The sequence below is a fragment of the Solea senegalensis genome, linkage group LG6, assembly GCF_019176455.1.
Source record: "Solea senegalensis isolate Sse05_10M linkage group LG6, IFAPA_SoseM_1, whole genome shotgun sequence".
Classification (NCBI taxonomy): Eukaryota; Metazoa; Chordata; class Actinopteri; order Pleuronectiformes; family Soleidae; genus Solea; species Solea senegalensis.
The window spans coordinates 2,356,736-2,380,748 of record NC_058026.1 but is presented as its reverse complement, the minus strand read 5'-3'; the positions used below and the strand labels follow the sequence as shown (position 1 = coordinate 2,380,748).

The following is a 24,013-nucleotide window of genomic DNA, read 5'->3' as shown; positions in this document are numbered from 1 at the left end:
TTAAAAGGAAAAAAATCAAGTGAGCTGCAGTTCTCTGGGAGGAAATGCCCTGTTGATGCCAGAGGTCAGAGGAGAACGACCAGTTTGAGATGTTAGGCGGTCAACAATAACCACTCGTGAGGACCAGGGTATGCAGACAAAAACCTTTATCCACCACACATGATTCACATGCTGCCTGCACCTTCTAGCTCCTGTGTTTAAAGTATGGCGATGCCACCTTGTCCCTGCTTTGAGATAAGATGGACCTTGAACAGTGGAAACTACGAACATTTCCTTGACAAACAGGAAACTAAAAAGCCACAACACAAATATGTTGAAATTGCTACTGTGACATCATCAAGTAAAGGATCAGAGTCACATGTTGTTGTGCTGATGGAGAAACACTGAAAGTAGTTGCCATGTTCATTAATCGTATATTAGAACAATGTTTAAAAAATTAGATTAGTAGCACAAACTAAGAGAATTCGGGGCTAAACATTTAGCCGTCCATCACTTCCCGTGTGCTAATGTCGCGTTTTATTTGCAGTTGGAACTTGGAACTTCCATGGTCACAGGGCATTCCTGAAGAGGGAATGCCACACTGAACTTGGATTACCAAATCGGGAACTCAGAGCAACCTCACCAACCCCGACATTGGGATTCAAAGATGGCGTTAATAGCACTTAAGCGCAAAGCCTGTGATATACCTCAGCGAACATGCTGCTATTATACTTGCACGTCAGGGTCCTGTAGTATCCCACTTCACCATCGGGCGGCAGTACAAGTCTGGACGCAGGGAAAAGGACGCGTTCCCACCAAAGAAGAAGAGAACAATGCTACAGCTCCCTCAGATACTTCTACGTCTGGTACGAGCGGCTCGAGGCTGAACGGCCTGTTGGGCAGGAGAGTCGGGTTTGGATGAATATCCTTGGCGACGACTTCTTCTGTTGTGGAAATGGTTTTTCTGCTTGGTGAGCGGAGCTTATACTCCACCTATCGGTAGGGTGGAAGGTCTGGTATTGCTAACGATGGCTAGCCCAAGATACATTTGCTTTCCGACTTCTGGGACGACTAGCCATTTCTGATGTAAAAGGAATGCAGCATAACTGCTGTAGAGAAGTGAAATAAAACCCAGACTTGAAGGTACAGAAGATTCAATCCATCTTCTTCCCCCAGTTTCATCCTCATCCTCATCCTCCCCCTGCAGTGATGCCCCTGCCCCAATTTTAGAATCACCGTCCAGGTCTCACTTCACCCAAGATCTTTCCCTCGTTCTCCACTTCAGTTGACTAAATCCTTCCCGACTGCAATCAAAAAACGTTTGAATGGAGTTCAGGACCGTCTGAGCTCACAGAGGTGTAACCTTAAACCTGACCCATCAGCTTCATCCCCCGCGGTCATCAACACTCGGCTGCTCTGAGCTGGAGAAATCCAGCTGTAGTGGGAAAAACCTGCAGGAACGTGGGTTTGAGTTACCCACACAGAAATCAATGCACACATGGAGAGATGTGAGAACACAGAGGACAAGCAGACGAGTGTGGGCAATGTTTAAGTCTGCGTGCAAGTGTACAGGTGCAGATTTTAAAACTGCACGGTGTAACTTTTGTTGATATTGATGGGTTTTTTTCTGCCTCTGTTTAATATTCAAGAGCAGAAACTATGTAACATCCATCTTTAAATGCAAGGAATGACTGTGCGGCTGTTAAAGCATGTAGAGATGACACAGAATGACACAGAAGGAAAGTATGACACTGACACTGAGACAAATGTCAACACATGAGTAGTATTTAGCTGCCACGGTGAAGCACATCACTACGGAGAATCAATTGATCCAAGATGGAACTGCTAAGCTGGTCACTGAATGCGTTCGACAAAGTGTTCTCAACAAGAAATAAAAAAAAAAAAAAGAGGAAACGAAATGTATGATGATAATGGGGGCGGGACTAGTTAAGCTTTGCTTCTCCCGCATTCCCTTTGGGTTATGTATATTCTGTGTACTGCACTGTTATGTGATGAGTGATCTAAATGTCATGACCGAAATAAATAAAAAATAAAAATAAATAAATAAATAAATAAAATCGCATTAACTGTCTGACAGTGTGTGCCGTGTCGACTTTGACGTGGTTTGGATGAGAAATGCAAGAGATATCGGTAGAAATGGAGCAGATTTATCGCTTTAAACAGCACAACAGTGGCACAGCAGGACCGGGGTGAAGACGACGTTAATCCTTATGTTACCAATCCTGTCGTCGGCGACGTATACATGTCATTACAGTAGAACCTCAGCGAGATTCAACAAAAACTAAATACATAGAAAATGTATAATTTCAGCGACAAAAAACCCCGCCTATAATCTCACCTAAATAAAACAAATATAATAAATCAAAAAACACTTGTTTGTGTCTATATTACGCACATAATTAACGTGCGTCTAATAAATAGTTATATACTTGGACAACGACACACATTTTGCGTCCGAACACCACCAAGACCGATTTGAAATGAAAACAATCAAGAAGTGATTAAAGTGTAAAAGCTCTCAGCTTTCAAAAAAAGTTGCATTAACTGTTGAAGAATTGTAAGCATTTAGATTAGATGAGATTAGATTTACAGTCATTGATCCCACACTGGGGAAATTCACTTGTTAAAACTACCTTTTAAATTCACTCATTTATAAGAAGTATAAATGCCTGCACCACCTGTGTTGGGTACAAACGTTCAAGGAGATATATACATATATCTATATACACATATATGTATATATATATATATATATATATATATATATATATATACATACATACATACATATATAAAAATATATATATACATATATGTATATATATATACATATATATAAATATATATATAGATAGATATATATCTATGTATATATATATACATAGATATATAAAAATATATATATACATATATGTATATATATATATACATATATAGATATATATATCTATATATAAATATATAGATATATATGCATATATATGTGTATATATATGTGTATATATATATATATATATATATATATATATATATATATATATATATATATATATATATATATATATATCTATACACATCTATCTATATCTATATCTATATCCATAAACTGCTTTTCTTTAAGTAAAAATAAACCTGCCAAACAGTTGAGTTTGTGTTTACTTGGTCCTGTCTTGACATGAAAAAGAATCACTTCCTGTGTGCAGCGTGGGGAACAAAACAAAGTTTATATTTAAAAGTTGCACACTACAGCTGTAACGCGGCTTTGTCTCTGTTTTATCAGCCTCTTATTTTTGATTTATTTTTAAATGATAATGACATTGTGACCAAAAATGGCTCCTCCCTTGTTGCATTTTCGGGAGAAAGGAAACTGAGCTGTCAGCAGTTTTACGTTCCCCGACTGTAGCGGCGTGATGAGGCCATCTTTAATTTGTGACAAACCTGTTTATGTCTTTGTCTCAATCGTCTCTGTCTCTGGAGGAGACCCCCATGTTTATTCTGCACCATTATCTTCAGTGATGGACTGACTCTCCCACACACTGCAGCTCATTAAACCGCTGCTTCTTCTCTCCCCCAGCGTTACTTTTTGTTCCTCCAGTGTGTGTGTGTGTGTGTGTGTCTCTGATTGACAGGGATGTTGACCCCTGTGACGGCATAAGTTTGACCTTTGCAGGTAGAAAGGGGGGAAAAAACAGCTTCCCTGGTTTAAACCTTGTGAGAAGAGCAATAACCTGCATGATATTAGCTTTTGTTGACCTGATTAGTTCAGACATCAATGACTCCAATGATTGTAAATATAATCCATAGAGTTGAAAATGACCTCAGGAAATCCATTCAAATGCACTAAAACTTCATCACTGGGAACACAATCCTGCTGTTAACTAGGATTAACCCCTTTTTTTTGTACTTATTTTCACCATCAAAGGGCCAGAAAATGTCCTGCGAATCAGCAACTTTTGCCCATTTTCTAGAATAACTTTCAATATCTGGCAGTTATGTTAAAATAGTGTATTAACAATTTAAAATGAAGAAAAACAAAAAAGTTGTACATGAACACCAGATTTGAAATTGAATCAGTAGAAAACATATTTAAAATAACATTCCTTGGAGTTTTTTTTCTCAATGTCCAAAACAAAAAGTCTGTACTGCGTTTTCCAATTCTCTGGTGACAAACACGCAGATACGCCGGCTTAATGCACCAGCGCGAGTGAAATTACCGTAATAACCACACGTCGAATTCGACTTCTCAGCTTTCAGAATAGCAACGATAGCACAAACCGTCGGTTAATTACGGTAATGCGATACACTCGGTGTTAAAGGGTTAAAAGGTCGACCAACATGGGTTTTTTCCACCGTTGGTGACAATCTTTGATTTTTCTGGATTAATATGATAAAATATAAAAGTTTAAACCCTTTAACACAGGGGTCTCAGACTAAAGTGACCTTGGGGCCAGGTCAAAATAAAAATGAAAGAGTTTGTTTCGATATGGAATGAGAAAATAGTTGATATTTAACACTTAGTGTTCACATGTGCCCCCTTGGTAATTTGCCATATATGGACATCCTGGGTGTGTGTGTGTGTGTTTATAGGTCACATGTTCAGGCTTTAAAAAAAACTCTTTTCTAATTTGTTTGTTGAGTTAAAGTTATGATTCATTTTATGTTGCATTTTTTAGTTGTGATATAAAGCAGCGATAATTATGCAGAAGTCACAAAATTATTTGGTCATAAAAATGAGTTGCGACGTATCTTCAAATTTACACAAAATTACACAAATGTTTAAAATCGGATTTTAAGCATTTTTTAGTCATTTTTTTTCCATCAGATTACCTATAGGTTGTGCTGAAGAAAAGGATATAAGACTCTCTATATTGCACATTCTTATCACCTCTGTAAAAACTGTACGTTTAATGGAAAAAAGTGGCTGAAATGCTCTGTGTTCTCAGAGTGAAAGGGCCACACAGGATTGATTGGTGGGCCGCGAGTGGGCCCCGGGCTGCGAGTTTGAGACCTCTGCTCTGAGAGTCGAGAAGTTGCACGTTAAAGCCAACATGTGGTTATTACGGTAATTTCACTCACGCTGATGCAGAAAAACAGCGAATCAGCGTCGCCAGAGATTTTATTTTTGGCCTGTTTTTGGATATTTAGACAAAGACTCAAACACGTGTTATTTTAAATATGTCTTACACTGTTTAAAATTCAAACTTAACACATTTTTACAGTGTTTTTTTTTCAATAAAACTTTAAATTTTTCTTCATTTTAATTATTAATTGTTAACACACTATTTTAACATGCAATCAACTGTAAATAACTAGCACTTAGTTACAGGACATTTTCTGGCCCTTTTATGGTGAAAATAAGCGGACATTTTGAGGCTTAGGGTAAATAGAATCATTATGTATAAACAAAATATCTAATTAAAAAACAACTCTGTCAAATAAACTTTTTGGATGGTGAAATAAAGTTTGAGAATTCGTCAAAGTTTCTGAGAAGAACCTACAACAATAAATAAGTAATAAAACGATTAATAATACACACGTTATTGGAAAATGTCAAAAATCCATTTGTATTAAAACGACTCCAGGATTTCTTTTGGTCTAAATCTCAGCTCTACTCTGCAGACTCGGTGTGAATGTGCAGGTGACAGAGAGGGATTTTCTCTTCTTTTTAAGTTACTTTTGACAAAAAAAAACTACCAACAGACAAAGACGACGACGTTGATGATGAAGATATTGCAGTAAAAGTTCCAGAGAAGAGAAGAAATTTTCCCTGAATCTTCCAAACGTGTGTGTGTCTTTTTTCCCCCCAACTCTTCCCTTAAGTCGCCGGTCCTGAACTCGGCAAACTTTCCACAGACCTGATGTTACAGTAACAAGGCACCAGGGAGACGAGAGGGGAAGGAGAGAATAATATATAGAGCAGGACAAGACATCTGAGCGAGCTGTCCAACTTTACTCACGCAGTCTCACAGAAGACGAGGACAAAGAGAGAGCGGATGAGCAAACGGAACAGAGGGAATATTTTTTACACAGAATGTGGATCAGGGACTTAAAAAGTCCATTTTCAGAAGTAAACTGCGTCCACACGGACACACAGACGACGATAATGAAAAGTACGAATGAGGACGTTTGTTATGAGACCGAAGAAGAAACTTAAACCGAACTCTTGAAGCACTTCTTTTCAGGCGTAAACCTGTGTATGTGTATGTGTATGTGTATGTCGTTAAAGCGATGTTATTGTAGTGAAGCGCCAACGTCCTAGTGGGCCGCGACGGTACTGCAGGCGTTTTAAAATTGCTGTAAAATTTGTGCGACAGAAAATTTACGATGTGTTATTTTTGCTTGTTAGAGGCTTCTTTATGTCGATGTTGGCCTTAATATCTGGATATTTTAACATGTTTATATATATGTGCAATTGTGCAGGAGTCACAAAAACAGACCATTTTTTTCTTTGCTTTTTGCGAACGTTCAACTGTGATATCATTTCAAATTATTATTATATTATATATTATTATTCCACAAATTAAATCCAATTTTAAACATTTTGAGTACTTTTTGCTCGGGTGTGTTTTAGAGTTGGTTTCTTCATCAGACTGCCTATAGGTTGCATTGAAAAAAAAAAGAAAGAATATATATTCTTATAGCCTCTGTTTAAACTGTATGTTTAAACATAGTCATGGAAAAAAGCAGCCAAAAATGGGTTAAAACTCCCTCACTTCAGCGTCTTACACCCTAGATTTCACTGCGATTAACAGCCGACTTTATTTTCACGCCCTCGTCTCCCGCGTGTGGGAAAAAACAACAACAACAAAACCACCGTGAGTGTTAAACAACCACGTGTTTCTCTCCCGTGACATTCAGCTTCTGCCATCACGTCACGCTGATTAACGACTGCTTACGGGCCTTTTTTCAAATTCAAAACGATTCACCTGAAAATACCAAAGTCATCTGGAGAGGACGACGCGCGCCAGTCTGCTGACTCATGCAGTCAACGCGGGCTTAATTAGCTTTTGCTAAATGAACTGCTGCAGCCGTTATTTACAGTTATTTGTTATTTCGGGCAGGAAGACGGAGCGATGCTGACGAGAAAGTCACAGGCTTCCTCCGTCTACCTGCCCAGAATGGACAGTCGGGTGCTAAATCTGCTGCAATTATGGAATTATAGATGGCGTATGATGGGTTTTTATTAGTCATGGAAAGGTTGGCCCTTGTAGAAACACTTGTTATAAGTGTTAGATCTCTTCTAACCTTTAGGGGGCGACTGCCAAGAATGGAGTTACGGACAGATAAAGGGAGGTCAGGGGAATAAAAGAAAAAAACACAGAGAGGAGACACGCTGCCGGCTGTTTAGTGCAACATCTTTGCTCTGGGAGTGAGGGAGAAAAAGAGAATGGCATCACTTACCTCCTTGCTTACTCCTGTCAAGATATATGGAGACCCTTCTGGCAAGACCTGAGAGCGGAGGGGGAGGAACCAAATAGAAGAGGAGGGGAGGAGGAGGAGGAGGAGGAGGGAGAGCGGGGAATGCAACAAAAGCAAGCGACAAATATTAGCAAGGATCCCCGTGCATGCAGATGCACACGTTCACACGCTGAAATCAAAGTGAGACTTCAGAAAGTAAAACAAGCAACAACCAGCAGAGGGATGAACAAGGCAGTCGTTTCCCAGGGTGTCACCTCCCATGTGACTAACAGGAATATGAAAGGAGAGAGAGACGGAGGCGTGAGCTGAGCTGCTGCTGCTGCTGCTGCTGCTGTGGCTTTTTCATTAAAAACAGGGCCAGTGGAAGCTGCTGCACACCGTCCCCCACACCTCCACACCTGCAGGACACAGAATCCCAAACTCCCAGGAGACTAAAGATCCTGCAGGTTGTTGGATGTGAGTGGGTTCTGTCAACGTAAAAGCAGCAGCGGCGGCGGCAGCAGCAGCAGCAGCAGCAGCACGGGGTTCAGTTTTTAAATTACATCAGTATATTTTCACACGCAGAATACAAGGACTGTTTGTAACGTTGATATAAAGCCGAGTGAGGTGGAGAGCATTAAACTCATCCTTTCTACACAACAGCAGTACTAGCAGTGAGTTATCTGGGGAGCAGTGGTGGTTAGGTTGCCAAGGTCCCGAGATTTGAACTGGCGACCATCTAATTACAAGCCAAATTCCCTTCCACTTGGCCAAAGGCAAGTGGCACCTCGTCTCTCGCTCCAATGTGGCTCCCACCACCGTCTGAAGACGAGGAAGAGACCGACCCCCTCACAGATCCTCGTGGAAGACTCTGTGGATCAGTCTAAAAGACTTCAAAATCTCCAACATTTGAGCAGGATTTGTGAGTGAGGAGGGAAGCATCGCGAGGGCAAACGTACTGACTTACTGAACCTTGTTCAAACCCAAAATCAAAACCACAGAACCAGCAAAGTAACAAGAAGCCGGACAGACAATCAACAAAAAGCACAACTGTGTGATTGGATGACAGGGACGGGATGAGGGAGGACAGGTTGTGCAGCACTCTGTGGCATTAACGGGTTATGGTTAAGGTTTGGAATCAGGCTTCGTTTGGGGTGTCCAGATGAGTGTGTGTGTGTGTATCTGGTATTCCTTATGTTGTGGGGACCTAAATCTGTTTACAGTCACATTATGTGGACTTGTCTTCCTTATGGGGACAGAAATCAAGTCCCCATAATGTAAATGAGTCAATGGAATGTCCTCTGAAGTCATGGAAACCTGTGTGCGAAACTGCCTTCAGAGTGAGAGCAGGTTTAATATAGTGTAATATTACATTAATAATACATTATTAACGCAGCTGAAGCATCTCTTGAAAACACAAACTTATAATAATAATGATAACACCTCAACGCAGAGACACTCCAAGTTATGGTAATAACTCAAAAACTAACTTACTGAGGCAGGAGTTTGTGTGTACAAGAACAACAACAGGGAGAAGAGGCGTGTGTACGTCTATGATGACACCGTTCCAGCACGACTCGACTCGAATCTACTTGGTTTTTATTATAGTACCTGGAACTTACGGTTCTGTGACCATCATGATATTCAGGCCTCCTGGATTTATGTGAATCTATGTCTCACAGACAGATCCTGTCGTCGATGGAGGGTTAACGACCTGATTCTAACGATGCACTAGACTGACAACAACTACTTTACAAGGCACTCGTTTGTGTGTTTGCGTCGTGTATACAATGACATCACAGCAGTTGACTCCGCCCACGTTGGGCGGGTACAAGCCGAGCCGAGTGGCGCAGGAACTGTCATAAGAGAAAGAGATAGAGGAGATCGAGAGAGGGGGAGATTTCTCTTTGCCGAGTTTAAATAAAACAATCTGAACACCAGGAGCTGAGAATGGACTCTTCGGTGAAACTTTTCCTGGCGCGACGTCACTCCGAGTGGCTGTTTACACTGAAACCGCTCAGTGTTCTGAAAGCAGACGCCACCCTGAGACTGTCACCGACAAGTTCGCCATTAAAGTGTTAAGTCTTAGTGAAGACGGGGGCTGTGTCTCACTGCGGGACACTCGTCCACGGAGGAAAAGCCTCTCAGCGTGTGTGTGGGCTTTTTATTTTTATTTTGCCCGAGACTCGCGCGGACAGTGATGCTAGTTAAGTGTGTCACCTCGCTGCAAGTCTCCACTGAGCTGTGTGCTGTAGTAATGATAGAGACGCAGCCAGTGAGTCACACGTCCTGACAGCTGCTGCCAATTAACTTCACTCAGTCGCAGTGTCTCTTACTTGATGAGACGCATTCAGAATTCAAAAAACGCTGAGAGAGAGAGAGACGTCCACCCACACATTAATGGCCGTCACGTGTCTCCCTCTTGTTAACATACAAGGTTGGAAAACAACTTAAATATATTTCCAAATGAAAAACAAGTGAAGTGCAATCATTGCCACAGCTGTCACCGTTTCTTTGCTGCTCCAGGAGAAAACGCTCGAGGCAAAAAAAAGCAGAGCAGCGGAGAGTGTGAAGGGAAAGAGTGAGACACCACAGACGAAGTGTGAACCTCAAGTGTGTGTGTGTGTGTGAGAAACTCTGCCTCTCAAGTGACATAAGTGAGTCAACAGCAGCGCCGCGTCCACCCGTGTCCGAAAAGTTTAAAAAAAACGTCCGTTATATTGACTCAAGACAAGCGGCGCTGCTGCCCACCAGCGAAGAATGAGTGATAATAGCGTGTACTGTTACGGAGGCAGAACTCGCCCCTCCCACTTTGTCAGACCTGACAGAAATATGATGGATATTCTGAAACGTGACAGGTTTATATCGGGATTTATCAGCAGCATTAAATGTTGATGCGAGCGACGGAACTAAACTCAAGATTCGTGTTTTTATACACTGACCTCAGTCTGGCATAAAAAAAATACTTTAAACTTTAAAAAAACAACAACACTTTATGCTTCTTTTAACTCAAAGGTTAGTAATTAATATAGATTGTTGTCTATGTAGATTAAAATCTGGGCAGATAAATTGTTGAGGAAATACTGTACTTTACTGTAATCCATTTAATCCATGAAAGGCTTTTGCTGCTACGTGCTAATGTTAGCAAACACTCACAGAAATATTAATGTTGTACATGTAAGCAATTCTGTTTCATATAGAATTTACATCCATAAAAGTCAAATTCAAAGAAAGCAATGGAGAATAAGAATATCCATTGTGTTTTAAGTGCAGCCACATAATGTACTGCCACCTACTGGACTGGAGTTTGGTGAACAGATTTACTTTTAAACACATTCAATTGGATTTGTTTTCACAATTAACAAATTTCAAATTACAATTATTTAAATGAAATCAAATAGAAGTGGATATTGAGTAATTAACTTTCATTTTTCTTCCCCGAGTGTAACTGACTGAATTTACTGAGTTGCTTCACTAACTTTAAGATTTCATACGTGTGTTTGGTTCCCTGTTAGCATGTAGAATTATACTTTCATTTACAACTGTGGCTACATTAGCTGCAGCTAATAAAATGTTACATAGGGTATCTTTAAAGCAGCAAAATAGTTGACCTTTTAAAATGATGTGAGATTTAATGTCACACGTGATTTTCATCTGACAATGATTTTCTTTGTTATACGAATCAAATAAACCAGAAAATACTAGTACGATGACCAGCTTTGTGTAGCTAAATAAGTTCTTACTTTCTTCTTAAAAGTGGTGGAAATTAAATCCTTCACTCCCTGTATTTATTTCGACTACACGTCCCAGAAATCTACAGTGAACTGGGTTGAAGTTGTTCCACTTTCTGCTCCATCAGCTTGGAATCATTTGTACAAAAACAGCTCAGAGTCAGAGAGCTGGTCTCAAGAAATGTCTTTAAATGAACACTAAATGTTGAAGTTAACGCTTCTGAGTTAAAGTTATCCGTGATTTAAAACAGGATTCATTTATTTTTCTCCGTCATATCTTTATGGACTCTGCCTTTAGATGGATAGGACAGTCGTTACCGTGAATTTTGTCATAGATTTTATGAGGAGTATATCAAATTTCTGCCAGTTAACCCTCTTAAAAGTTACATACCGGCCCTTTAAGAAAAGGAAAACCACATCACTACAGTTAAAACTGAAATGACTCCGAAATGGATGGATGAATAAAAGCACCTGCGACCTTTGAGTGTGAGAGGATGACTGATGTATGAATGTTGGTTTGGTTTGTGAATGGGTGAATGGGTGAACGGGTGATGGGCCATATAGAAAAATAGAGCATTGTTCTTTACTGTGAGCGCTGGCTGAGGGCTGACCTCGGGTAGTGGGCAGCATGTCTGAAAGGCCCTGCCACGCCGTCACCATCTCTGGGTTCTTCTGGTCAGCAAAGTTCTTCCACACACGCAACGCTCCATCATCTAAACAACAATGACAAACAAGCAATGGAGGGGTGGTGAGAACAGGGTTCGTTGTGACCTAAAATACAGAGAGAAAGGTTTCCTTCACACCCAAACTTTTTAAAATACATCATTTACAGAATGCATGTCAGGTTCGGGTCGGCTTCGGTCAATATTCTCTCATTCTCACGTTACTTGGAAAACACGCTGAACTGAGCAGAAGTTATAATAAAAACTTGAATGCAGCACATGCGCGTGATTTGACCGTGAACACAAACAAACACACACACACACCTCCTTGGAATCAATAAAAGCGTAGAGCAGCATCTTAAGAAATCTCAGTGCCTGTAAGCGTCTTGTTGTCGAGAGACACGAAGACGCCTCTCGTCTTTGTGGAGTCGAGCTTCGACACTGCGCTAAAGATAAAACGCATTTTGTGCTCCCTCTTACCGCGAGCCAATTACAATCCATACACTGATTTACATCCAGCCTTTTCACTCTAATGCTGTGTGTGTTTGTGTGTGTGTGTTTTCCGGCCCGTTATCCTTCGGCCCCGCTGATATTGAATTTAAATGCGTCAATTCCTGAGCTTTTATCAAGGTTACAGGACGACGGGTGATGAAACAACAGCGCTCATTCACGGAGAAGGAACAGAATAAATGTGTGTTTCTCCGTGTGGCACAATTCCTCTGGATTATGAAGATAAAGCCAGCGGTGGGTAATTGCTTTGTTCGGTTGATGAATGATGATGAGAGACAAACACACAAACACACACACACACACACACACACACACACGCTGGAGTGTTTTTAGTGTTTGTGGGCGTAAGAGTCAGGTGTTTAAAGCTCGTTGCTGCTACAAATGAGTCTCTTGGTGATTTCCACTGCGTTGGTGGGTGTGAATATTTGAGCTCATCTACTAACTTTGAGTTGTTACTCTTGAGTGCATGACTTTGCCGTTTCTGTGTTAGAGTGTGTGTTGTGGCCGCTGGCCCCGGTCGCCTCTCCAGGCCTAAACCCTGTGGATTTGATTGTGGAGGACATGTGTGGTTCTCCCGCCTGTCAAGTGGATGGTATCACTCATTGAAATACTTGGAAATAACACATTTGCAGGATAACGAAGACTTTTCTTCCACAACATATGTAATGTAGAATGTAGAATATACAAGAAAAACACAAATAAAGTGAAAGGAACAACATTTTACAACAGTGTTCCCCCGATCCTGGTCCTTGGGGACTCCTGTCCTGCATGTTTTAGATGCTTCCCTGCTCAAACACACCTGATTGATTTCCTCACCATACCATAATTAGTTTCTGAGATATAACCATAGATGCGGGAGAAGACTGAGCCATGACTGCTTCTGAACTGTTTTGGATGTCTGCGGAAGTTACCAAATATAGCCCTGGATCACTTCCTGTGTGCAGCACGGTCAACGCGAGATCCAAACACTGCTATATTGAGGAAACACAGAGAGAGTCGCGTGGGGCACAGAGACTTTACCAGCGCTGTGTGAACTCATTTAACGATTTTGGAATGTTAAAGAGATTAGTTTGTCAGTTTAAAGAGTTAGGGTGCCTTCTGGTTGTCGGTCTGAAGTGGGAAATTTCCCAGTTGGGTTGTATTTTCAAAACGGAAAACGGAAGCAACCTCACCAGCCCCGACATCAGACTTCGAGAAACCTTTCAACGACACTTCTTTATGTTTTCACTCAATCCGTCTCATTTAATTAGCTCAACGTTGATGCTGCCTCTGATCACTGAAACCACTTCCTGTGTGCAGCGCGGGTTGCTACACTGAGACACACAGGTGGAGTTGACAGACTTAATCAGTTTCAACAGTTGCTGACCTGTTGCTGTGAGCAGTAGCGAACAGTCGTGTCCGTTCAGATACTCCATGGCCGTGATGCGAGTGTAACGGGGGTTTCCGTTGTAGAAGTAGTCCAGCCTCTCGCCCTTCTCCCAGTCCCAGAAACTGTGGAACAGAAGAAAGCCCCATGTCAGTCACATCGTGAACCAACGGCGTCATTCACATGACGGTCCTCTCAAAATGAAACTAATCTGCACGCGTGTTTCCGTGTCCCTCACCAGATGCTGTCCTTGTCGGCCACGGCGATGCAGGTGTTGAAGGGATGGAACTTCACGACAGACGGTACTCCAGGGTTGCGGTTGATGAATATTTGATCGTCCAGACGGGAGATACCTGCAGTGGAGGTGGGGGAGAGGGGAGGGGAGGGTGGTTGGGTTAAGCCAGATTAGCATCATTTGTAAAAAAGGACATTTGCTTGATTAACTACGGCAGCTGGAGTGACCCAATTGCAAGAATTTACTGCTCATGAGTACAGTTACCTGGTAGATACTTTTTTTAGTTTTCTACATAAAAAGGACTCTGCTGATTCCATAACTTGCCACTTTATTAGGTACACATGATGCACATGAGTCAGACCTGGTCTGGTTTTCTGCTGCTGAAGCTTATCTGCTTCAAAGTTGGACGTTCTGCTTGTTCACAGACGGATTTCTTCATAACTGAGATACTGTTGCCTCTCTATCATCTTGAACCAGTCTGGTTCTTTTACCTCTGACCTTTCAGAGAACTGCCGCTCAGTGGTTTTTGTACCTTTTTTGGACCAAATATCCACACTAGAGTTGACCATAAAACATTCAAAGTAGAGGTAGACTGGAAAAACAGCCACTTCTTAATAATCTGTATTTTATTATTACACATTTTGGTTCTCAATTTATCTTTTCATCCAAAAATAAATCACCTTTCCTCCTCGTTCTGATGCTCAGTTTGAACTTCAGCAGCTCAACATGACGACACTGATTAAGTTACTGCCATGTGATTGGCTGACATTATGAGATATTTATGTTAAAAAGAAGGTAAGGCTGGGCTGTAAGTGTATGACTTTATTTGTCCTATTTATGACTTGGTGGAGATTAGCGTATCAATGGCCTCCATGAATGTATTTATTCATTTGTTTGATGCTCCCACAGAGGGCAGTAGAATGAATGGTTTATGGCCAGGATGTCAAAGTTCCAAGCATCTTCTTCCTCCACTGATATTAACAAACTGTCGATATAAGTCATCAAAATGGACACATTACGACGTCCAACAACACAAAACCACATGGTAACTGTCACTTGATTGGACTCGCAGCCAAAGGAGAATCCTGCTTGCCATTGTTTATTACCAAAGACGTTAAGCTAGCACATATGCTAACAAATAGCCAAAACGTTATATATTCCTTAAAAAAGAAAAGAAAAAATCATATTTTCCTAACAGAATCTGGAGACTGTAGATTTCACAGCGGGAAAACGGTTCACGTCGTAGGAACTATTTTAAGCAGCAGACTGAGGGAAATGTGTTGTTCCACTGAGTTACCGGAGCAGCCGGATGCTTTATGATTCAATCAAAATAACAATGAGTGTTGATGGTCAGAGGAGGAACACGTCCCACTGAACCACAGCGCACTGATGTGTTTTGGATGAGGTTTTCACGGCACAGAGGGATAAAGATATACAAGCAACCGCTGTGTTGCTGTGTTTTGGCTGATTGGAAGACGATGGCAGTAGATCTGATGTGATGGTGACTTTAGAAAAATACACACTCATCACACCTTTTCTTTGAAGGTTTATGTTCTGCAGAAGATCAACTCTAAAAGGAGGCTGAGTCTGCGCACTTAAGGCCCAATTATCCAACATTTTATCTCCGTCACTAGCCTACAGACCTCTGTGTGTCTTTTGCGTTGGTGTGGACGTTACGCAATACTTCCTCTGGAGGGCAGTGCCGAGTGCAGGCATCATCGTAAACATTGAAGAGGTTATTTTATTGCATTTTAACCCAAATGGACAAAAACACAACTGGATTTCAACGTCCCATTAATGGGGAACATTACTCGTTGGTGTTGCTGCAGAGAGAGATTGATGATTTTTAATATTTCCTTAAGTCCGCCGCGACTTTTGACAACTTGCTTTGCTGATTAACCGATCAAATGAACGCCCGGGTAGACTCTTGTTTGTCGTTTTCCTAATTCATTGGACTGTTGACTCTAAACTGTCCCCAAAATATCCTGTGGTGTTGCTTCTGTTTCGTCCGTCATGCACAGAAGATCATCCAGTATCAAAGAAGTGTCTGGACTATGAAACGCTGGTAAAACGCGTGTTGTTCGGGTCCAAGGTTGTGTCCCAAGTAACGGTTGATATATCTGTGTAATACTACTTACTTTCATTATTTCATTCATACAATCATAATCATCTATTCAACCGTCCACGCAATAATTACAAATGTCCTCATATGTTACATGAGGCCACTTCAGTAGTATTACACGGATGTGGAACTGACCTTAACTGATAGTTTCGAGTGTTTCCACAAAATTGTTAAGAAAACAAACTTGCTCCGTTCACAGATGATTGAAGGAAGCAGAGAGTCAGACTCCGAGTTACTTCTGCATTCTAAAATAACTTCTATAAGAAGGCATTTAACGGCTTAAACTGATAATAAACATAGCTTACTTTTGTGGTTCAAAATACATTTTTCTAAATTTACATAGAACCAGATAATTCGTGTTGGGGAAACTGGCCAAACTGTAGCTACAATTAGGATAAATAACCCCAGAATAAACAGCTAAAAGGCATTTATAGTTTACAAGCAGATGTATGGGGGAAGTAAGGATTACAGTTTTATGATGGTTTGGTTAAAAATAGAATTGTTGGATCTCTGCCTTTGAAAGTAGAAAAGGAACTCAAATATGACATAATAAACGGCTAGAACGTTCAAGGCCGTGAGAGAAAGAGATCGCTCTCGACGTGTCGCTCGCTGGCAGGTCTGCATATGTGAGTAACACGGCGCCAACACAACACAAGTGCAACTGAGACGTTTTACTGCCTCGCCGTGTGTCGTCATGGCAACAACACCCGGCAGCTCGCCAGCCTGTCCTCGGCGACCTGCGCGCATTCCCGAGGCCGCCGTAATGAGATGAAGAAGAATGATTAAAAAATCCATCAAGTATTCATCACGTGTGCAGCGGGGATGGAAAGACACACACAAAAAAAATCCTCATCGTGGATTTGTGTTATTTGACGGCACGTTCAATTATGACTATACTATAATTATGAATATATATAAAGAAGAAAAAACCTAATGCACGATTGAAGAACTTTGCGGTGCTGTGGTTAATTTAGCATCTAAAAGAGATGAAAAACAAGCCAAATCAAGTATTAATCAAGTATTTCTCAGTCTTATTACGAGATGTGCAGCCTCACTCCTGCTTCCTTCATTCTGGGTTTTTCTTCCCCTTCATCTCCCCCTCCCCACTCCTCCTCCATCTCTCTGGAGGAAAAAGACTGAATGAGGGCAACCCTACTACTTCTCTCTCTTTCAAAAAAGTGAAGATTGAAGGGAATTCAATGATTTAGCGAGTGGTTTTGCGTGAGCAAGCCTCAGCTCTGACGCCAATCTACCTCATGAGTCTGTGTGTGTTTGGCTGCCAGTGACGTTGGGGGTGTTAACGATTCTGTTTGAGAAAACTCTGACATCACATTGGATGCCTGACACCCTGGGCTGTTTCATGTGTGTTTGTGTGTGTGTGTGAGGAGAATCCTGTGACTCATAAATCCCGTTCTTTCCAATTACCAAAGCGCTGCAGGGGTCTTTACTTGACGTACGCGGTGCGAGGTGATCTCACACCACCTTCACTTCATCGCTGAGCAGATGCAAGAAGCATTTGCACAGTCACACGGCGGAACATTTTCTTTAAAGCAGCGGAATTCACTTTAACTGAAACTTTTTGTTGGTGTTTCCTGGAGTTTTTAGTGTAACTCATGTCCCAGTTCGATTTGATTCAATTCGACATCATTCGAAAGATATTTCAGTTTCCATACCAATTTTGCTTGAAAGACATTTTCACATAACTAATTCTGCAAAAGTTGGACCTCTTTCACGTGCTGCAAAATTAAAGAAAAGTATAAAAACTAATTACATTAATGCTCTATTTATTCAGCTGAAGTTGCCAAGAGTGATTAGCGACAAATCTCAATCAGATTTCAATCGCTAGCGTCCAAGTTTCCCGTTAGCATCAAGTAACTGGAAGTTAAGGAGCTAGCTTATATTTTAGCGCTACATGCTCATCATACATTGGACATAAAAATAAATTGTCCTCCTGAGCAACAATCACGACACCAAAGCGCTAAGTAGTTCTGATTCTACACCAAAGATGACAGCATAACTAACAAATCTACAGACTCAGGTGTTAGCTTAGCTTAGCTAAGAGACCCAGCATTGTCATACGAGACTATTGTGGTCAAGATTTGTGCAAAATATACAGAAGATGGCATATCTTAAGAGATTCATCTAAGGATTTTGTAAATCAATATTGAAACTTCCGTCCTGACATTAAACAAATAAGACTGAATATAAAGATGGATGACTTGAAAATGCTGCATATTTCAAATGAACAACGTGTTTCCAACATTAGCAAACATTAAGGCTTGTCTCTTAAATAAATATCATGAAAATTGACTATTTGTTATCGTGTTGATGTTGCTGTCAAAGCTGTTGAGGCTGAATTGTGATTCACCGAGTCAAGCTGTATCTATTTAGGTTGACATCAAACTAAATGGAAATCTGTTTATCTTTATTTCTTGTCTGACAATGTGTCTCAAATAACCTTGAGCTGGAACGAGCAACAAACACGAAACTTCAGACTCAAGAACGATCAGATGGTGACACTGCAACCCAAAAATGAACCATTACAACTCCTGCACTGATATTTATTTAAAGTCTTCACACATTACATACAGTATATGGACGAATGTATTAGTTTGGTGGAGGAGAGACACGCGTTTGCTTCTATTACCTTTATGGGACTAAACTTTTCTGTCATAAAAACTGGTCCTAATGAGGCAGAACCTAATTTCTGAGGAACTGGTTCATCAGGACTAAGATTCGAGTTGTGGTTAGGTTAAGCTTAGGGTGAGACATGAGCTGGTAATGGTTAAGACTTGGGATAACATTTGTTTAGGTTGGTTCCCCCAATGGACACGCCCCTAATGTCTCAGAGCAAGGAATATTGCGAAATTTTACATGATTGATGATTCGTGATTTGTGATATTTCAATCGTGAATGCTACCTTAAAAAGTCCAAGTTTCCTGTCAGAGACAACTGACCAGAAGCTAGCTTATTCCGTGACTACACTCCACTGGAGACATAAACAAAATATGTCCCACTGAGCAACAATCACGACACCAAATCATCTGAAAAAAGCGGTGTGCGATAAGTATTTCTGATTCTACACTATAGATGACCACGGAACCAACAAATCTACAAACTCAAGTGTTAGCTAAGCTATTGTCATTTAACCAGTTCCTGAGAATGTTGCAGAATTTGACATGATTTAAAACCTAATTTTTAAACACATGGCAACTTTTTTTAGTCATTCAAATTAAGCAAGGTGGTGAGAGTACAACTCCGTGAGTGTCCAATTAACAATGTGGGTTGGGTACCTTGTTCACAGGTAACCCATTCCTTGATCTGGCAGGGCCTCAAATTGGCAACCCTTCAGTCACGAGCCAAGTTCTATTTCTGCTTGGCTATGGGCTGCCCACGCTTTACACGCACTTTATTCTATTTCGTTTTATCTATATGTGTGTGTTTGTGTGAGTCACTCACCTCTTTGTGTGGTACATCGGCTTTGTCTTCTCACGCGAGCATTCCTCAGGAACCTCCACTGCCGCTCCATCCTCACCTGACTCTCCAGGTCATGTTCCTCTGGGATCTGAGGAGGCAGGCAGGGAAAAAAATAAGAGGAAGAGGAATTAAGTGAGTGAACTTTAACAGAGAAAACACTTTGACATCAAGAGTTTACAAGAAAGCGGGAAACACATTAGAGTAAACTAGACAGTTTCAATGAACAAAGAGAATCCTCTGGATGGCGCTCTTCTCCTTGTTTTCATGTCTTTCACTCTCTTATTTCGCCATTCTTTCCTCAAACAAAACCTCTCAACATTCTGGTGACATTTTAATTTTCTGTGAGACACGAGAAAGATATAATAAAATAAAAGTTGGTAATGATAGCAATGTTCTTGTAAACAGTTGTGCTACTAACCAGAATTCATTGTGTACACTGCATCTTTGGAGTCCAATTAACATCCTTTAATTCTGTGAACAAGTGTAAATATTTTACAACCTGCAATGTTAACATCAAGGACAGAAACTGCAGTGGGATTTTTGCCTTTTGCCTGAGCACAAGTTTGAATGAAGCTTCGAGTATGTGGAGCTAGTAAGAAGCAGAGGTTTTTTTTATTTTAAAGAGATTTTCAATTCATTTTATCAGGGAAAATATTTGCAAAAAAACTATATAAATAAGTTAAATATTAGGGAAATTTTTTTAATTTTTTCACTTAGAAAAATACAAGCCATAATGCTGAACTGAACAATTTTACGTTTTAAATTAGCTTTTACGTTCATCAAGCTTGACATCTGACTCTAAAAATGGCTGCCACTCACTCACGCTGCTACTTTTACTGTTGATTTCATTTTTGTCGTATTTGTTTCACAGTAAATGAGTCGCACACATAATACTGTTACATTTTTGTACATAGGCATGTTGCTACGCTGTTGTGCGAGCTAAAAATAACACATACACAGACATAGATATGATTGAAATTGGTTTTGTGTTTAATTATTTGGGGGGAAAAACTACACCTTTCACTGAATATAAAAGTTTGAAGAAAGTCAGAGCAAGCTCATCAAGCCTGCCATCTGATTATTGCTAATGATAGCTAACAATGGCTAGCCCGGGATACGTTTGCGTCCATGTTTTTTTGTCCGATTTCTCTCTGGAATGAAGTCGAATGTAAGTGACTGATGTAGTTTTGACTTAAATGGAACACAGTTTTATTAGCAAAGCTGGTATTTTCACATTAGCTCAAACCCTTTAGCTTTCTTCTTGTATTTCTAATCTCAATTAGCTAGGCTAATTAACTCCATACACAAACACAGGCATAGATATGATTGAAATTGGTTTTGCAGTTTAACAAAGAAGCTCTTTATACGTGGGTTTCGACTTAATTGTTTGATCGTAAACATCAGTCCCCCTCTGAAACCACACTGTTCACTGACAATATAAAAGTTGGACTTTTATAATAACAGCGAGTGAACGTCTTCCTCACATTACGAGCCACCAGGTGTCCAGCTCGCGTTATGCAATCACATTTAATCACATCAGCTGAGCAAAGCAAGAATATTAAAGGGCGTTCACGAAAACGGCCCCCGCAGGTTTTGATCACTGGCAAAACGACTTCCACTTTTAACAAGACAATTTAACCATCATTTTCATATTTGATAAACAAAAACCAGAGTTAAAAGCAGAGGGAAGATCAGAATTGTGTGTGTGTGTGCCCGGTTGCCAGGTTGTGCTTATTAAGCACATTTCTGCAGCGAGGCCAAACGTGTCTGCTGAATTCTAAACAGCCGGACACATGCACAGGCACACGTGACCATTAAACCACAGTGTGTGTGTGTGTGTGTGATCAGTATTCATGTAAGGTCCTCACGATATGGACGGGTTGTTTTTCAGAAAAACAGAAACACATTTGGACATTTTAACACCTCTGAGTGGAGGCTGTCAGTAAATATATATATCTATATGAGATGGATGAATTCCAACAGCTGAGAGAGAGAGAGATACTAACTGTGTGTGTGTGTGTGAGAGAGAGAGAGAGAGAGTATATGGACCAACATAAGAAGCAAATAATACAGTGGTTACAGTGCTGTGGTCGTGCACTGTGCCAGCAACTAATGTTTACACATGATGAGACCCTGAGGCGGCATACTGTGTTTATATGTATGTGTGTGTGTGTGTACTTGTATTTAGATCTTTGTGGGGTCATTTCGTTTGGACCCTACGAGTCTAAAGACATTTTTTTAAGGGTTAGGGTTAGGATAAGGCACTTAAACGTGATGTTAAGGGGTTTAGGAATACATTATGTCTACAAGGGTCCTGACTTAACTATAAAAACATGTTTGTGTGTATAGGCATTACCTATTTAAATGTTTTGTTTTTCTCCTTTTAATATATTTATTTTTTTTATCTCAGCATACAGTGACAAACACATGCATGAGATTAATATAAAAAATGTAAAGTCATTTTTTATGTCTCTGTCATGGTTAATGCACCAGTATGTAGAAGCTCTTTAACCTCAAATGATATGTTAACAGAATTATTGTTTGAATTTCCTAATTTAAAGTTAGAAATTCTAGTTGTTTACTTGCATTCCTGAACAGAAAAAATAGTTTTAGTGGTTGAATGTTATGCATGATTCATTTCTGACTTCTCAGAGAAGAAAGCAAGTGAGTTGTTAATAAATAAAATAAATAAGGTGTTTACAAAAAATACCACAGGTTTTGATCACTGGCAGAACGACTTCCACTTTTATCAAGACATTTTAACCGAGAGTATTCATGTTGGCCATGATTTTCATATTTGATAAATAAATAACAGTGTGCCGGGTTGCCAGGTTGTGGTTATTAAGGCCATTTCTACAGCGAGGCTAACTGTAGAACCTTGCCAGAGGTTCTATCACTGATGGTAAAGCAAAAAACAAACAAGTAGAGCTGAATTTATGAGAATAAAGTTGTAAATTAACAAGAAAAAAGTTGTTAATTTACAATTTTAATCTTGTGAATTTATGAGAATAAAGTCGTAATATTCTAACCTGTTGTTAAAATAAAATTGTACTTTAGAATAGGTTTCATAAACAAGGAGATACTTTATCTTTTGGCACATCAGCATCACACTGTCATGAGTATCAGGACTTTTCAGCAGAAAGAATCAGGCAGACTTGTTTCTTTGTTTCTCAGAGAAACAAAGGTTTTAATAATCTCAAAGCTTTTAATAATCCCACTAATAATTAAAACCTTTGGATCCAGAAGGAGTCGAGGTCCGGCGAGCACGGCGTCGTACAGTCCGACTTTATTCTCGTAAATGAAGACTTTATTGTCAAGATCTGTGACTTTTTGTTTTCTCAATGTGGCCCTAACACATGTCGTAACATCCCATTCAAGTCGTCCAAAAAATAAATCCTCTCAACAATGGTTTTCACCCAAATTTTGTCCTCACAACCACAGAAAAAACACAAACAAACCACACACACATTTGGTTTTCACGCTGCTGACACAGTGATATGATAACCTGCGAGGTTACACACACACACAGGCACTTTTTTGCCGACGCAGCGTTCCTGATGGTGAATCCTCTCTCCTTCTCCTCGCTCCTCCCGTCCAATCATCTCTCTCTGCTCTTCTTGACCTTTTCTTTACCCATTGTGTCTCCTCCCGTGTTGGAGCCGTCACTGCGCTCCTCTTACTTCATGTTTAACATTTTCTTCGCCTCACTCTCTCTCTGCCCTTTAATATCTGACATTTTCACAAATATTTCACTTTCATCGTCTCTTGTTTTTTCTTCCTGCCCAAATGTATGTGTTGTAAATATTTTATTCTCTGTGTGTGCGTGTGTGTATTTTCTTCTACTCCTCTGTTTACGTAAGCGTAGCACGGCCACAGGGGAGAAAATAAATACATCTGAACTCGAGTTTATTGACTGTTATTGACATCAGGGGAGGGAGGAACGGAGTGGAATTACAATATTCGGTCTCCACCAACCTATTCACTCAGAGATTAAATGTTTATTTATGAATATTAATGATACTATGAAACATTCCTTTGGGTTTAAATAAGTTTAAAGACAATAATAAAACATAGTTATTCAGATTAGGGATGAACTTTCTGCCAATATTCAATATGCTGATAAATCCTGATCCTTTTCATAAAATAACAATATTTTACAGCAGATGTCGATATAAATGGACGCAGCAGACTATTCTAGTGTATTGTTTTCGTTAATAATGTTTATGTTTATTATTAAATAACACATTTTAAATCCAATGTCAGTCGATATCAATGCCAATAACATCCTGCATCTCTAATTTAGATCTAATTTAGACGTCGCGTCTGTGCAGGCGCAGATTGCATTACCGTAATTACGCAACGATTTGTGCTGTCGGTTGCTGAAAATCGGAGAAGTTGTGGTTATTACGGTCATTTCACTCGCGGCAGTTGCAGGAAGCCGGAGAATGAGAGAGGAGAGAGATTTTTTTGGGCCTGTTTTTGCACATTAAGACAAAGACTCAACCGAATGTT

General features: G+C 40.2%; 1 protein-coding gene across 4 annotated transcripts in view; it reads right to left on the bottom strand.

Annotated features, from left to right (window-relative positions):
* Window positions 1-24,013, bottom strand: part of rptor (regulatory associated protein of MTOR, complex 1) — a 206,474-nt gene that overhangs the window by 13,170 nt on the left and 169,291 nt on the right. The window contains exons 26-30 of one of the 4 annotated variants that reach the window (XM_044028052.1): window positions 19,484-19,589; window positions 13,906-14,020; window positions 13,668-13,792; window positions 11,717-11,842; window positions 7,402-7,449 (exon numbers count right to left, since the gene is read on the bottom strand). In XM_044028052.1, the coding sequence (XP_043883987.1) occupies window positions 7,402-7,449; window positions 11,717-11,842; window positions 13,668-13,792; window positions 13,906-14,020; window positions 19,484-19,589 (520 nt within the window). The remainder of the gene's footprint in view (window positions 1-7,401; window positions 7,450-11,716; window positions 11,843-13,667; window positions 13,793-13,905; window positions 14,021-19,483; window positions 19,590-24,013) is intronic. The other 3 variants (XM_044028053.1, XM_044028054.1, XM_044028055.1) reach the window with 3 other exon arrangements.